The sequence below is a fragment of the Megalops cyprinoides genome, chromosome 1 (assembly GCF_013368585.1).
Source record: "Megalops cyprinoides isolate fMegCyp1 chromosome 1, fMegCyp1.pri, whole genome shotgun sequence".
Taxonomy (NCBI): Eukaryota; Metazoa; Chordata; class Actinopteri; order Elopiformes; family Megalopidae; genus Megalops; species Megalops cyprinoides.
This window is the reverse complement of record NC_050583.1, coordinates 63,693,165-63,708,732: the sequence shown is the minus strand read 5'-3', so window position 1 is coordinate 63,708,732 and position 15,568 is coordinate 63,693,165. Positions and strand designations below refer to the sequence as shown.

At 38.4% G+C, this 15,568-nt stretch overlaps 2 protein-coding genes across 2 annotated transcripts in view; one reads left to right on the top strand and one right to left on the bottom strand.

Moving 5' to 3' along the window:
• Nucleotides 1–12,006, bottom strand: part of aplf (aprataxin and PNKP like factor) — a 38,693-nt gene extending 26,687 nt beyond the window's left edge. The window contains exons 1-2 of the mRNA XM_036544934.1: nucleotides 11,745–12,006; nucleotides 11,002–11,100 (exon numbers count right to left, since the gene is read on the bottom strand). Of these exons, the coding sequence (XP_036400827.1) occupies nucleotides 11,002–11,094 (93 nt within the window). The 5' untranslated portion in view covers nucleotides 11,095–11,100; nucleotides 11,745–12,006. The remainder of the gene's footprint in view (nucleotides 1–11,001; nucleotides 11,101–11,744) is intronic.
• Nucleotides 12,007–12,378: 372 nt separating this feature from the next.
• Nucleotides 12,379–14,161, top strand: LOC118792954 (F-box only protein 48). The gene is made up of 3 exons (XM_036550860.1): nucleotides 12,379–12,454; nucleotides 13,195–13,528; nucleotides 13,916–14,161. The coding sequence occupies exons 2-3, from the start codon at nucleotides 13,229–13,231 to the stop codon at nucleotides 14,075–14,077; spliced, it is 462 nt and encodes a 153-aa protein (XP_036406753.1). The 5' UTR covers nucleotides 12,379–12,454; nucleotides 13,195–13,228; the 3' UTR covers nucleotides 14,078–14,161.
• The last annotated feature ends 1,407 nt before the right edge of the window (nucleotides 14,162–15,568 follow it).

The following is a 15,568-nucleotide window of genomic DNA, read 5'->3' as shown; positions in this document are numbered from 1 at the left end:
AACATATCCAAGAGAAAATCAATGCATTTGAGGTCCATTTTAAGATCCAACTTCAGATTTCAGATAAAAGGCTCACAGCTACATATTGAAAGCCTTGCTTGTCTTTGTGGCAGGACATGTGTAAGTGGCAAGAAACCTCCCTTCCAGCCACTTGCAGGCTTGTCATAACCAAGCAAACAGTTGTTTCTTATTTGTTTTTCTAAAGCTTGAGACGATCACATCTTTCTTATTTTTCCACACTTTCCTCCTTTTTGAACATTTTCTACTTATGCCTCTGCTGATTGCCCTGTGCCAACCACTACAAAAAGGCTGGTTCCTGTATCATAATTCAGGTGCAATTTCAATCTAGTTTGCATGTTTTTTTTTTTTTTTCTTTTTAAGCAAACATTACATTTCTTCCATTCCCAGTTACACAAAACTGAATTTGACAAAATGTGACCAAAATGTGTCATAATAAATGGAAAAAATACCTCATTTAAATTGGTTGCTCAAAGGCGAAGTCAAAGGACACTGTAGCTTGACTGAATCTAAGCCTCTGTCCAACAGCTATTTAGTTCAACTCATCCCCTGAACAAGCTAAAACAGGTGGACTGGTAGATTTCCCTTGAACTGAATAGATGTGAACAGAAAGGTTCCAGCTATACCATAGTGCATGAAAATAATTCAATGCAGAGACCTTAATGGATCATGTTAGCATAATAATACACACAACTTACAATTAAGTTAATGACATTTCGAAAAATTCCACCACTGATTATTTTATGACACAAAATACTGAGCCACTATCAGAAGTAAATAACCAAAAATCGAGATTTCTTTTCCCCACATGGAATCCTCTCCTTAGTTTAAAGTGGATATAAAAAGACTACACACCCTTATGAAATTGCAGGTTTTTGAAAGACAGAAATAACAGCATAAATGTCAGACTCTTTCCATCTTGTGACCCTCCAACAAACAAAAATCCAGAGAAAGAAAGAAGAGTTAATTATTAGGAAAAATAAATAATAAAAAAACTACAACACCCTGATTGCATAAGTCTGCACACCCTGCCCAACTTATATTTTGTAGAAGCACCTTTTGCATTATTACAGCAGCAAGTCTTTGTGAATAAGTGTCTGTTAACTTTGCACATCTAGACCTTGGGTATTTACCCCAATCTTCTTTGCAAAAAAGTTCAAGTTCCTTCAAATTGTGAGGGGATCTCCTGTGTACAGCTCTCTTTAGGTCATTACACAGGTTTTCATTGGGACTGAGGTCTAGGCTCTGACTAGGCCATTCCAAGACTTTGATTTTTCTTTTCCGAAGCCATGCCTTGGTCGACTTGGATGTGTGCTTTGGGTCATTGTCATGTTGGAACGTGAAATTCCTCTTCATCTTCAGCTTTCTGACAGAGGCCATCAGGTTTTGTGTCAAAATATCTTGACATTTGGACCTATTCATTATCCCATCTATCTTGATGGGCCAGCTGAAGAGAAGCAGCCCCAAAGCATGATGCTACCACCACCATGCTTCAAAGTCAGTATGGTGTTCGTTGGATGATGAACTTTATTGGCTTTGCGCCAAACATATCTTTTACCGTTTAGACCGAAAAGTTCAACCTTTGATTCGTCAGACCGTAGCACATTTTCCCACATGGTGTGGGGTGACTGAATGAATCTTTTGGCATAATTTAGATGGGCTTGGATGTATATTTTTGTAAGAAAGGGTTTCTGTCTTGCCACCCTACCATAGCCCAGACATGTGCAGAATACAAGAAATCGTGGTCACATGCAAGGAGTGACCAGTACCTGGTTTTCAGCATTTATATAAAGTCCAGTGTTACTACAGTGATACACTGGTGCTCTGCTGTATGCTGACCATGCCACAGTCACAGTAAGTCACCAAGTATCTCACACTTCTGCACATTAACACCACATCGTTAGCCTTGCGGCTGCCTAAAGGTGAGTTAATATTCTAAACCACAACAGGCATCCCACGGCACCGAGGATGTCAGCTAGAACAGAACAAGGGATAAAGCACCTTGTCATCACGTTTATGCTCTAAAAAAGGTCTTCTTTCCGCTGCATCAAGCTGACAAGAAACTGAATGAAAAACTAAAAGGCTGCCTGCTGTTCAGATAATGCTGATTGATATCAATGCAGAATCTGCCTTTGCCTTTCGATCTACAACTGGAAAAGCATGACTTTTTTAATCAACAGATTAAAACAGGCAATAAACGTTGGTTAAAATGACTTTTCATACTATGCTAACAGCTGGAAGTGACAACCCAGAGGGTGCCAATATATGTTTCCTGGTGATTTTAAGAGCACATTTAACACTGAAACCAAGGAGTGTCAAGCTGTTTTTGGTGAAAAACAACATTAAGAGTTGTGATATTAACCAAGGTGGCATTAATCAGTTTCCTCAGAATATACTATAAGTTCTTTTGAGGTTGTAAGGGACAAAGAGGATGACTCAGTACTCAGATTATGGCACGTACAGTTTCAAAGTTACTGCTCTCTGAGTTATAGATCAAAAAGAACAGAACTACCACAAGAGGAGTGGTAAGAAGGGCCTACAGGTATATGGTACAAGCCACTGAGATCAGAAAGTATCTGTAACACTATGCTCAGTGATAACATCCCAAATGTTTCTCAGGAAGGTGAGACAGGAAAGTCTGCAATAAGGTGCAACTTTGATGAACCTCAGCTAACTGGGAAAATGTACAGTAATCGGAAAGAGAGCAGGAACCTTTACTTGTAATTGATTGCTTTTTTAATGCAGTGGTTACTTCCCCTACCAGAAGTGTGTCTCAGCCTGTTTGTTATAACCCCATGAGATGTTGCACCACTGACATAGTTGAGCCACTGGGGACAAGACTGTTTTAATGAGCGAAAATTTCAGAAACACAGTGTGAGCACACTTCTAGACTAGACCACAGACCTTTCAGCGAGACGCGATGAAAACTGAAAATAATGATTTTTGAGTGCAAATTAGGGCTGCATGATATAGCCATCACAATATATCGCACAGCTATTTTTAGCACAATAACAGCTATCCTCGGTATGTGGCGTTAGTTTTTTTTGTTAAAACGGGAAAAAACTAACGCCACATACCTGTTGAGTTCTCAGCCCTAATTTTCTTGTACGATGTCCATTGTACTGTAGTAAATTTCTTTACAGAGTGGAAAAAACTATGTAAAAAGGGATTAGGTCTTTGGTCAGTAATCTAAAAGCCTTACCACAACTCCACCATGCAACCCATTACACAAGCCGTCCAATAAAGGTGAGGCATCAGCTTCACACTCGATAAGCAAAGAATCTCTGGAGATGTAACACCAGCACAATTCACAGGGTAAAAGCCTCCTTTCAAACCCGTCCTGCCATCTGACAGGTGTTATCCCAAACCTGTTGTGCCTTTAACAGGGTTTAATGGCTGCAAATCAGCCAGACTTCCCTAGTCTTTCCCAGGTTCATTGATCTATGCATGACATGGGTATGACATAATGTCTGGGCATCAATGAAAGTGTGGAATGCAGCTGCTTTTAAACTACTCAGCTTCCCTATGGAAGAAAGCGATGCTAAGAGGCTAAGTTCAATAAAGAAGATGCTTAAAGCTAGAGCAAGAGTTCAGGCACAATTTTTTTCATTCTTTGCTTTAGTACATGATGTAAAGTGCAGATGCAGCCAATTGTTTTCATTAAAAAGTACTACAGACAAAGATTACAATTTAATGGATGAAGGGAGATGCTGACTCCGAGCTTGAGCTGTGTCGCTGGTGTGCCTCTTTGTCTTCCAAAGATCATAAGCATGCAGACACTGTTGAAGCAAGTTAAACAGAAGTATATACAGAAAATGCTTTTTGCACATTTGAGGCAAATACTGATACTCACAGTTGGATATCCAAAAGCCTACTTCGTCAGGAGCAACATAAATAGCTTTCATTTTGATCTGTTATCCATTTACACCCCCACATATTTAAAGAAAAAATTCAGGCTAAGTAAGTTGCTCAAGTCTGCGGCTTCAATTCTCACCAGGGGAATTGGCCCTGCAACCTGCCCGACTTTTAACGACTTTACCACACTACTGGCCTACGAATAGTTGACAAATGTGGGGGATTGCCTCATTTCTCTTGACTCCTGAAGAAAAATCTAAAGTGCAAGCGAAGGTACTGGTTAGTGGACTGCTGTTGGCATGATTAGCTTTACAGCGACATCTGGAGGTCCAACACTGCAATAACAAAAACAAAAATAAAAACGGCTGAAAAATGACAGCGCCACAGTACTGCATTTAGAATCTCTACAAGTCAATGCTATACAAAACCCAAACCAATGTATGAGCTACCTGCATGGGACAAACACGCCAACGGGATGACTAAATCTGTAAAGATGTTACAAGCCTAAATGCATTTCACTTTGAGTTGAGCTTTTGATCAAGAAATACATCCCATGCCAGAAGAGGTTAAAAACTGATTGAATTCAGGTTAAATGAAATGCACAGCTCAAAATAATGTTTGCTCAGTTAGACAAAACTATTCATCTGTATACTTAAGTCAATACATAATTTCACCAATAATTATTAAACAGATTTAATTAAAACCTGCATGAAATATATATGCATTTATTGACAATTCATACATAAATACCTGTGGCAAGATAATTATCCTCGGGTAAGATAACCTCCCCAGCACTCACTCTGATCACAATTTCAATTCATTCAGTATCAAGTGGCTTGAGGTGAACATGACTAATTATTATATTCTGTACAATCCCTGATAAAGAGGCAGAAACTTTGTCACTAAGTGCTTCTTATACAAAAGGCACAGATGATCACAGAAAACACTTGGGGAACTTTGTTTCTTTTCTCCAGCATGGATGGTATAATGACATGGAAACAACAACCAGCCAATAGAGGCAGAGACTCTTCTATTGAGTCTACTGATTCTACCGCCATTCTAATGATATGCCTCTCTCCCAAGATAATCTCCTGGACACCGCCCCAAAATACATGGGTAGGTTACATTACTGTTGTCAACTTGATTTTTTTTGTTGCTAAATGTTGTACCCTTTAAGACCCCCACAGTTTCTTTTTCTCTGAATACACCAAGTGACAATTCTGCTGTTTCCTAACATCAGTATGGGAACTTCAGAAATGTAATGAAATTCAACAAATCCCTCTGTTCTCGCCAAACTCAAGCACTGTGGTTTGTCCTTCGTGTCAATGCGGCTCTGATTCTCCGAGGGCAAGGTAGGATCCACCCCAGTTCTAACTAAATTATACAGGTGCATGTATGCATTAGTGTAATCAGACTATTGGCAAGAGCAGGTTACATTTTTGAGACAATACAGTTTGAAAATAGCTAAAGCACAAAGGAGCATAGTCTGAATCCAGGGAAATGTGACTTCATTTTAACATTTCCACAGAGTGCAAAAAGACAGTGCAGCTATATGGAACTACACAGTGTCTTATCCTGTTATCTACTCCCCCCATTGTGAACAGCCACTACCAAGTGACCACACTGGGGAAAAAGGGATGAACTTAAATTTTTAACATCAGACAAGCTTGCAAACACCAGAACATGCCAACAGTAGCTAGGTGAAACCCTTCATATTTGACAAGCTTTACTGGCACATGGAAATTTTGAAGAGAGTGTGATCTCAATAGGTAGAGTAGCATTTTTAATGCTTATTATGCTTATCAAGCTTTGGATTTTTCTGCCATTTCTGTTCTATGGTGGAGAGTTGGTAAATATCGAACAATATAATAGTAATGCTTCCTGATAATTTCCTAATTGCATACCGAAGTAATAATAAGCTAGTTAGTTTTAGCTAGCTAGTTAGCTAAGTGCGCCAGGTCTTTCTTTAAACTTAGTGGATATAACCTTAAAACCGCTACTGTTTTGTTTTATTTCTTCAAAAGGTAGATACAAACACATGTAAAACTTTTGGTCCACTTTGCCATAGATGCTGACTGAAGAGTTACCCTGCTCCCACCCTGAGTGTGACATAAGAGCAAAATGGCTGCCATGTAAATAAGGCTAATTATAGTACCACCTATTGGATCTTCTCTGAATCTGCAGCTGGGTAGGCTACTGTTGTCCGAGTCAGTCCGCAAATAACCAACAGAACATTTATCCCACGCAAAACTGATGCGACACAACAGATAAACATCGGCCACTGCCATCGGTGAATGTCATTTTATTTGCCGATAGGCCGATGGCAGTCAACAAGGCGAATATAGGCCGATACCGATGTTCGGGCGATATATCGGTGCATCCCTAATGTCAATGCTTGAGGCTACACAATATCAGCCAAAGGACTGAATACAGCAGGTACCACTGGTAAGCAACAAAACCACTGAACTAAACACAACTGGAATGGAAACGGAAGCAGCTTCCTATTGCAGCAACTGAAGCAAACAATGATGGAGAGTGCACCGCAACTTGTCGATATCCCACTGGCTAAAGGAGAAACTGATAGTGTTTTAACAAACATATTCACATAGGTGTTTTCCACCTGGTTGTATTCACAATAATACCATATAGTACCAAACATGTATTTTGTCTTGACACAACTCCAAAATAAAGTGTGGATGATGTTGCTTTGCATTCAGTAGTCTGGAAAACATGACTCTGAAAAGCACTGAGAGAAACAGATTATGACACTGTAGTGAAGGTGGTGTCTACTTTGTTTTCACTGATAATAGTAACGCTGAAAATAAATTCCATCTATTGTAAACTGGATTTTATTATGGCTGTAATGATCATTCCACTATATCAGATTAGTCTATAAATAAATGTTGTTCTCAATGTATTGCAATAAATGATAGTAAGCACTTGCCATTTATCAGTAAACACATACACATGTATCTTATTTAACATGGTCATACTGATATCATAAGGACTTCTGCACAACATAATCTAGGATTTGGTGGCCAGTTAGCCTGAAAGGTGCCAGGATTAGGAGAAGGATAACTTTACAATGAGGAATTTAATTTAAACACAAAAAAAAGGCTACTAGCTTAATGTTCCACTGGACAGTACTCATGAGCCAAGTAACCAGCAGTAGGTGTACTCACTTCCTGATTGTCCCATACCAGCTGTTCACTAGCTCGCTCCATTACATTAGGCAGCTAGCAACACACGCTACCTAGCTACAGAAGAAATATTAGTACAGTTTGCATACAGAGCAGATGCTCTAATACATCTCCTGCATGACAACATTTAAAATGACTAGTTGGCTAACACAGAATGTGTTTGATTCAGAAATAGATCAGTGTTAACAATATTCACACATTACAACATGTAATATGTCTCTTACAATGAGATAAGTAGCTAGATAAACTACACTAGCTAGGTTGGCTACCTAAATCACATTCAGTCCAATTTCCCATGCAAGTGAAAAGATCTTGTGCATGTAAAACCTCTCACTTTACGATAATGGGTCAAATCATTAGCACGTAATCATTTCAGCTAAACACATGTGGCACAGTCCATAGCATTAGTGATGTCTGCTCCAACTGAAAGTCTCTATAACACTACTTGACAAACCAGCTCGCTGGCCAGCCAGCAATCCATCATAACAATACTGGTAGCTGTAAAACAGTCACTTGACGTGTGGAATCACTGGCATGTAGCCTACACTAATGACACCCCGCTGAGCTCAACAACCATGGTGCACAAAAATCCCTGAAGATAACAGCCCAAATGCCAGGGCCAGCAAAAGGATGTGCTGGGAAAGTAAAACCAACCAGTCACTTGATGATGAAGCATAAAATCATGTAATCCTCTGCACTCAACAATACACACACACCTCCACTTCAAAATATGCTAAGTGGTGGCTGATCAGATTGAAAATCCCTGAAGATGTTAACAGTCGACTAACCTGTTTTGTGTGGGAGGCATTTGCAGAGCAGATTACAGACACGGAATACAGTGAAATCCAGTATTATGTCAACCTGCTTCCCTATAGCTGCCTTTTGGGAGATGGGCTCAAGCTAACATGTTTGAAAATGTCATAAAAATATTCACCTCTAGTTGTATTAAATGGGTTTGCCCCCATCACAAGTATACTTTAATTGCAAGTAGCAGTAGTGTTGTTGTTAGGGTAGAAACATCTGAAATCTATTTTTTAAAAAAACATTTTTTAAACATTGTGTGTGGCTGCTTGCCAGAATTTCATACACTCATGACTGGGGATAAAGTTTGGATTTTCAGAAAACATCTAAATACATAGTCCTCAGAGAAGTATAGGAAATAACCATATAAGTATTTGGTGACTATATGTACTCAGCTGATTCGTGAGAGTTAGATAGTAGCTGCTATATAAAATTTACCACTTGCGTATCATTTCATTCTGGTAAATACCTGCTTGATTCACTACAAAAACACATACTGGACGCATTTTCCAGATGTAGATTTAGCCTATTGGACTGAAAATCATTTCGAATGGAATTTCAATTGAAAATTATATATGGACCAGGAGGCTTAATGTCGGTCTGGGAAATGTACAGATCAACAAAGAATTGCCTTACACGCTTCCTAAATGGTCACCCCAGTCCAAAAAACTAAAACACATTTCCTTTGGTAAAGTGCATACAAAAGAGAAGAAATTAGCATAAATATGAAATCTACAGTGGATGTAGAAGTCTGCACATCCTTCCAAAATATCTTTCTTATTGTTCTGAGGCCTGAAATGAAAGCCCATTAAATCAGATTTTTTTCCCCACTTTCATTTAGATATGGTAACCCACAACATCAGAGTAAAAATCAAAAGGCAAAACATTTCTGAATATGAATTTGAAATAGAAAAACACATTGGCTGCATAAGTTTACATGTCCTTTATAATGGGAGTTGTAATTATATTCAGATCTAACCATTCACCATCATCTGTGACCAACTGAAGTGATTCTAGTTAGTTTAGGATAAAATCAGCTTCTCCTGTAGGTTTTTCCAGCAGGTTTCCTTGTTTATTAGTGTATGCCAGTGTAAGGAAACAACTACAGGTAACAAGGAGCTGCCAAAACATCTCCAGGGTCAAACTGTAAAAAGGTACAGATCAGGAGAGGATTATAGCTATATATATATACACACACATCATGGAACACAGTAAAAACCACAAGCAAGAAATTGATTAAATACGCTACCAGGCCCTTGCCTAGACCAGACCGTCCCTCCGAGATGGATGACCGTGCAAGCAGAAAACTGATCAGGGTGGCCACCAATTAACCTATTGCTAGGTTATCACAGCTATATGAAGAGCTGCGGGACTTCATGACTAACACTGGCCAAGATGTGCACACAGCAACAATTTCATTTGCTCTCAACAATTCTGCGCTGTGGGGTACTGTCGCAGGAAAGAAGCCACTTCTCACAAAGAACATCCAGTCTTGTCTGAATTATGCAAAAAGCCACTTGATCAATGCAAAAGGTCCACCTTGCTTTCATCAAGTATTCATTTAAGGGTGTGCAGACTTATGCAACCAAGACATTCATAGTTTTTAATTTTTAATATTTTTTTAAAACACTGAGGCATTTGATTTCACTTAGATATTGCTGGTTACAACGTGTAAATAGAGCTAACTTCACTTGTCTTTTTTCCAACCTTTAAGACACCAAAAACAATAAATTTTGAAATGGTGTGTTGAGCCACTGTACATGGTTGGTATTACTCAAACACGTACATCTCACACTACATACAAACTCATAAACCAAACTTGGAATGCTTGCTGTTAGAGTTTTTACACTGAGTACTTACCTTGCTGTTAAGAGTGCTTCCATTGAAAGTCATGGCAATGCTTTAGCTCAGGAAGGTTTTGTGATTTTCAGCCCAGGAGTAGTATTAACCTAAGTCTGGAAAACTGGCCCAGTATGTTTTCGTTTAGTGACTCAAGCAACTACATGGTGGAAAGTCATAATGTAAATTTATGTAGCAACCCTCATGAATCAATTCATGTCCAAGTACATATACAGTAGTGAAAAAATTACTTGGTTATTTCCTTTATTCATCTGAGGCCTATATATTTCATTTAAGATAAAGTCTGAATCCTCAGCAATCTGTCCAGTGGTGAATACATGTAGTGTGACCTAACCCAATATAGTTACTGTATCATAAGATGTATCAAATAAATCCTTATCAATGCTTCGATACTCTTTGATTATGCTGGATAGGTTCATCCTTGATATTCCGCTTAGGATATATTAGGGCCAAATGAAATCTGTTTTTCTAAACTTTCTATTGCATGTTTTCTTCGTTTCCGTTTTAAAGCACATTTTTCCGTTTTCATTGTAAAAATGTCCTGAATTCCATCTTTTTGATAAATGACAAAAAGAACGCGTAACATTTTCACTTTGACTTTTTTATTAAAGTGCTGCAATTAAGAACAGAACAATTCATATTAACAATGGATTCAAATTTGGACATGCTCTGTATTGTAATGCACTGTATCAGTTTATTCCTGCACTCTTAAAATGTCATTTTAAATGTTTCTATGAAAAATTTATAGAACAGTAACCACCACCCCCACCACTTTCTTTAGATGTTCTCTTAGACATGATTGATGTTACTACCTAGCTTGCTACATACGTACTAGTTGCACACACCAAATTTAAGTCTCTGCATCGCGGCATCACGCAACGAGTTGCTTGCTCAAGGACCCACCCTTCATTTGTCTAATCTGGGGCAAAACCATCTTTGTCAGGGCATTCGGGATTTCCAACATGTTGGCTGCGTTTCTTACATTGAATTGCAGGTGATTCGTTAAGTTCTGCGATAAACCCCAGATTCAGTTAAAGCCTTTCTCCACATCGCGGAATTCATTTGGCCCTAATAGGTTATTTCGCTAATTAGATGGCTTACTTAGCTTGATAAATTAAGTGAAAAGCCTACTTCGTGATGATTTCATCCAGTAATCAAACATTTAATTAGAACCATGATATATAAACATACCATGTGACGTCTGGAGGTAACTTGTTATCTAAATTATCTATAAAGAATGCTTAGTTTAACTAGTCTATCTACTCACCCCGAAAAATGGACCTCTTCCAAGTACGGTTTCCCCAGGAGGCAGTGGTATAGAACTGCCGCCGTCCACGGGCTCCAGCTCAAAACGTGACATTGCCGTCTGTTTCATGAGGATGCAGATTAAGTCATTGTTAGGGAATCAATGTGTGTCATGTCAGTTTGGACAGATGTCTAATTTATTTAACACAGTTGTTTTGTTTACACTCGATCACTTATTAGCCCACCTTGACTTCCTACCAAGGTAAATAATGATCGCACGCTGAAAGATAGCGAGTCAGACAGCGAAGTATCATTAATATGAGCAGGAAACAGGAGGTTTTAAAAATTATTCATCTATTTGTAGATACGAAAAAATGGATTTCATAACTCATTGGCTGAAATCTGGATGGATGTCTTCCTACCTGGGAAGTTCTAATTCAAGCCCTAAAAGTTCGTGAAATACCGCTTTACCTTGAAAGCTTGAACAATGTCGATGTAAAGGCTCGCAGCTGGCCATCTATACTAATTTAGACTGGCTACAGTTAGCCAACCAGCTCGTACTATCTCTAGATATCTTATCTAGGTAGACAATTTAATAATCGATAATGGTGAAGACAGACTCGGAAGGCAGCGAGTCGAAATGGACATCTCATGCTACTATTGATACTGATTATTGCAGTACATTTAATGTTACAAATAGCATATGTAAGTCTCTCTGGATAAGAACATCTGCTAAGTGACAATAACGTAATATAATGTAAATACCGATGTGAGAGTGCGAAGTAAATACTTCTTGTAACTAGGAGGTCACGTTCCTACCCCCGCGAGGATGTGTTTTCGCATCAAAGCGCCTTATGGGAATAGCACAGTACGTAGCAAAGTAGTGTGTTTTCGGACCAATGTGCCACGGAAGAAAAAAAAATCGTTAAATTTAACAGAAGCCCACAGTGCATGATAAGGCAACACAAAGTTGCGTTGCACAAATCCACGCTTGCTTGCTAACAGTTGGTCTAAACTTCTGTGGTTATCATGCAGTCGCGCCTGACAACAAACGAAGATACTGACAAGAGAAGCTCCTCTTTCAACACAAATCTCTCATTCACTTCTCTATCGCCATCTATCTCGGTGGTGTAAATAACACTCCTGTTATTATTTCGATCGGCCGGTTTAGCACACTTCCGGTTGGAGCATGCGCTTTGATGTGCTTGTTTGCTGTTTTATATTATTTGCACTGCGTAAATTTATTGAAACGACTTCATAAAATAAAACAGAACTATATTCAAACTGAGGCAGAAAAATGAAAAGCCATTATGTTGGCAAGGCTCAGTTCTCTGACAAGCCCAACTTGCTTTCTGGAGTGTTACGCATGCGCTGTTCATTTAGGCGTTCCTGCTACGTCATGTAAATAAACAAGATTTGAACAGGACCTTTAAACCGTCAGCTGTCAAGGGGATCGACTGGAAACCACACTGAAGGTAGTGATTTAGCGAGTTAAGTACCTACATACCCTTGTCTGAGATAACTGCAGTACAGTGTTGCACTTGTTACATTCCTAATTAACGTTTGGTAATGTCTAGTTAGATATGCAAGTGAAAAGGAAGAGGGAGACAGCAAGCTAGCTTGCTAGTGAATACCGGTAACAGCTAGCTAATGTCAACTAATGGCCACAAGTTTATATAAGTTAGCAAACGCTAATTAGTTACCTAGCTAATAATGTTGCAGTGATAACGCGTATAACTTAGCTACGTTTGCTAGCTATTTGTATTTTAAACATGCATTAGCTATCTAGCTGTTTACGTTAGGAAGGGGCTGGTGCATAAATATGAAATCATGACCAGTGGCTGCTGCTGTATTTGTTTTGTTGGCGTTAGACACTTATCATAACGCAGTGCTCAAATTAAGCTGCACAGGCGCGAATGGAAAGAAATCCATCTAGTGTAACGTTACCATTTAAAGCAGCCAGTCTTCAGTCTAATTAAAGGCCCTTCATATTTTACTTGAAATGATGTATTTTCCACGACTTGTTAATTGTTGTTAAGGTATTTCTTCTGTACCCATATAACAATTTAATAACTGGTGACCATCAGGTTACAGTATATGAAACCGTAGATTCAGGAAGGCATGTTCATACATTCCGAAAGGAATGGCAGCTGTCCTTGTTGGCCACCAGCTTTCTCTGTATTAACGTTGACATTCACATCGTGTTTGTCAAAAGGGGCTGTGGATCAAAGTGTCTGCGACGGCAAGCTATGCAGTATGTCTCCAAAAGGAATCCGGACACCTGTCATTTCGGTGAAGGAAGCCCCACCTTGATATCCAGCGAACAGACATATGGGCACAACTTTGCTGAAACACTGCCCGTGGAAATGTGCGTGAACATTTTCAGCAAACTGGACATTAAGAGCCTGTGCAGCGCCGCGGTTACATGCAAACAGTGGAACCACATTATTGAAAAAAGCGACCATCTTTGGAGGAACCACTGCCTGACTGTGCGAGCGGTCTGTCAGCGAGAAGTCGATGGGGACCGAGAAGAGGGCCTTTCTTGGAAGGTTGGTCACTTAGAACTGTCCCTTAATTGTTGGTGCTAAGAGGCAAATGCATGCTTGCATGCTATTCTTACGTAATAAGTGTAATAATAATTAAACAAACTTAATTTCCCAACGTAGATCTGCTTCATTTCAGAGCAGGACAGGGCAAATGAATTTGAATTAATTAGCAAAGAAATTAAAATTTCTATGTAGCCGACTTGAAGCAACATGTGGACCAGAATTCAATATTCTTACATAGGAAAGTTAACTGTCTGCAGGTCTGAACTGTAAATATGTCCATCCAGTCCATTATCATGTGTTTGCTCTAGTCATCACAAACACAAGCAATATATGTTTCAGCATTTTTTAAAATAGTGAAATTTCTCTCTTTGTTTATATTCTCCTTAGGTCATCCTCGTGCGAAATTATCAGAAAGGTTATGTGAAGAAAGAGTGGCTAAGTGGCCGCTTTAGCTTCATTCACTCTGCAGAGGAAATCCCGGACAAGAGCATGTGCCCTCTGGATGCAGAGACCTGGGGTGAAATTTTGGAAGCAGAGCTGGAGAGATAGTGTAAATAATCAAGTGGGTAAGGGGGTGTAGTGGAAGAGCCCTGTGAAAAATTAAAGAAAACATAAAAAAAAACAAAAACACTGTAAAGCACTACATAATTTTATATTATTTTGGATTTTTAAATCTTTTCATTTATGTTTTATACATATTTTACACATTTAATTGAGATAATGTTAATTTACAAAAAAAGAAAATACAATGTCACAAAGAGTGAGCTTACTTATCTTTGAAGTCGCCTTTGGAAATTTGGAAATGTAAGCTGTGCCTTTGTCACAATGATTAAACTGGATTCAACATAAGCAGTGTCTCTGTTAAGAGTCACACATTTCTTGTATGTGGTAAAAAAAAAAAAAGATCATGGTCATGATCATGAAAGTATTCTCTCTTGTATTCTCTGTTGATCTTTACATTCATTACTTTGGCAGATGTTCTTATCTACAGTAACTTATACACTGTGTTTACACTTATACACAAGTGTTGAACAGGATTAGGCAAGTAACCGTATATATATATATATATACACGTATATATACGTATATTATCTATATATAATACTACAGATTTCATATATATATATATATATATATATATATATGTATATATATATATATATATATATATATATATATGAAATCTGTAGTATTATGCCAGTTTTCTAAGTAACATAATGCGGGCAGTATTTCAGTATTTGCACTGCACATTTTATAGGGAACACTGAACTGCCAGTAGGTGGTGTTGATGCAAAACTTTATTGTGTTCTATAGAGATCATGCTAATGTTGTAAAAAGTGTGCTATATTCTATCAAAGTTTTGTGGGTTGCTTTGTGGTTTGATGGGGGAAAAATCAGTGAAATAGCAAACACTTGACAAAGGGATTCAAGGGGGGAAGTGGCCCAAAGGTCTGGCAATGATCCACTGCTTTTATTGTATTACTCTTTTCACAAATTATGTTGACACCTCTGTTCATGGTAACATAAATTCAATACATGTAAGAACCACAGAAAAAAACACAACACAACCAGCAAATACTCAGTGACCAAAACAATACAATATTCATTAAGGATAGAATTTTTTAAAAATATCTTTCTAAACAAAATTTTTGATCAGAGCTAGTGTTCTAAGGGCACTTTACCACTAAGGTCACAGTTGATTTCTGTTGGGTACACTTTTAAACAAACTTAATTTCCCAACATAGATATGCTTTATTTCAGAGCAGCACAGGGCAAATGAATTTGAATTAATTAGCAAAGAAATTCAAATTTCTGTGTCGCCCACTTGAAGCGACGTGTGGACCAGAATTCTATTAATTTCCCTTTGTTACTTTTCAGTTTTGCTGAATTCACTTGACTGCTTTACCTGAGGCTGAAGAATTGTGAGGGGACAAACTTAGATAGCTCTACAGTAAAGCTGTAGTGAAGAGTAAATTTTAGCAAATCAAATTATTTGTTTAAGGACAGGCAATTAGACCAATTGACCACTGAAGCCATGTG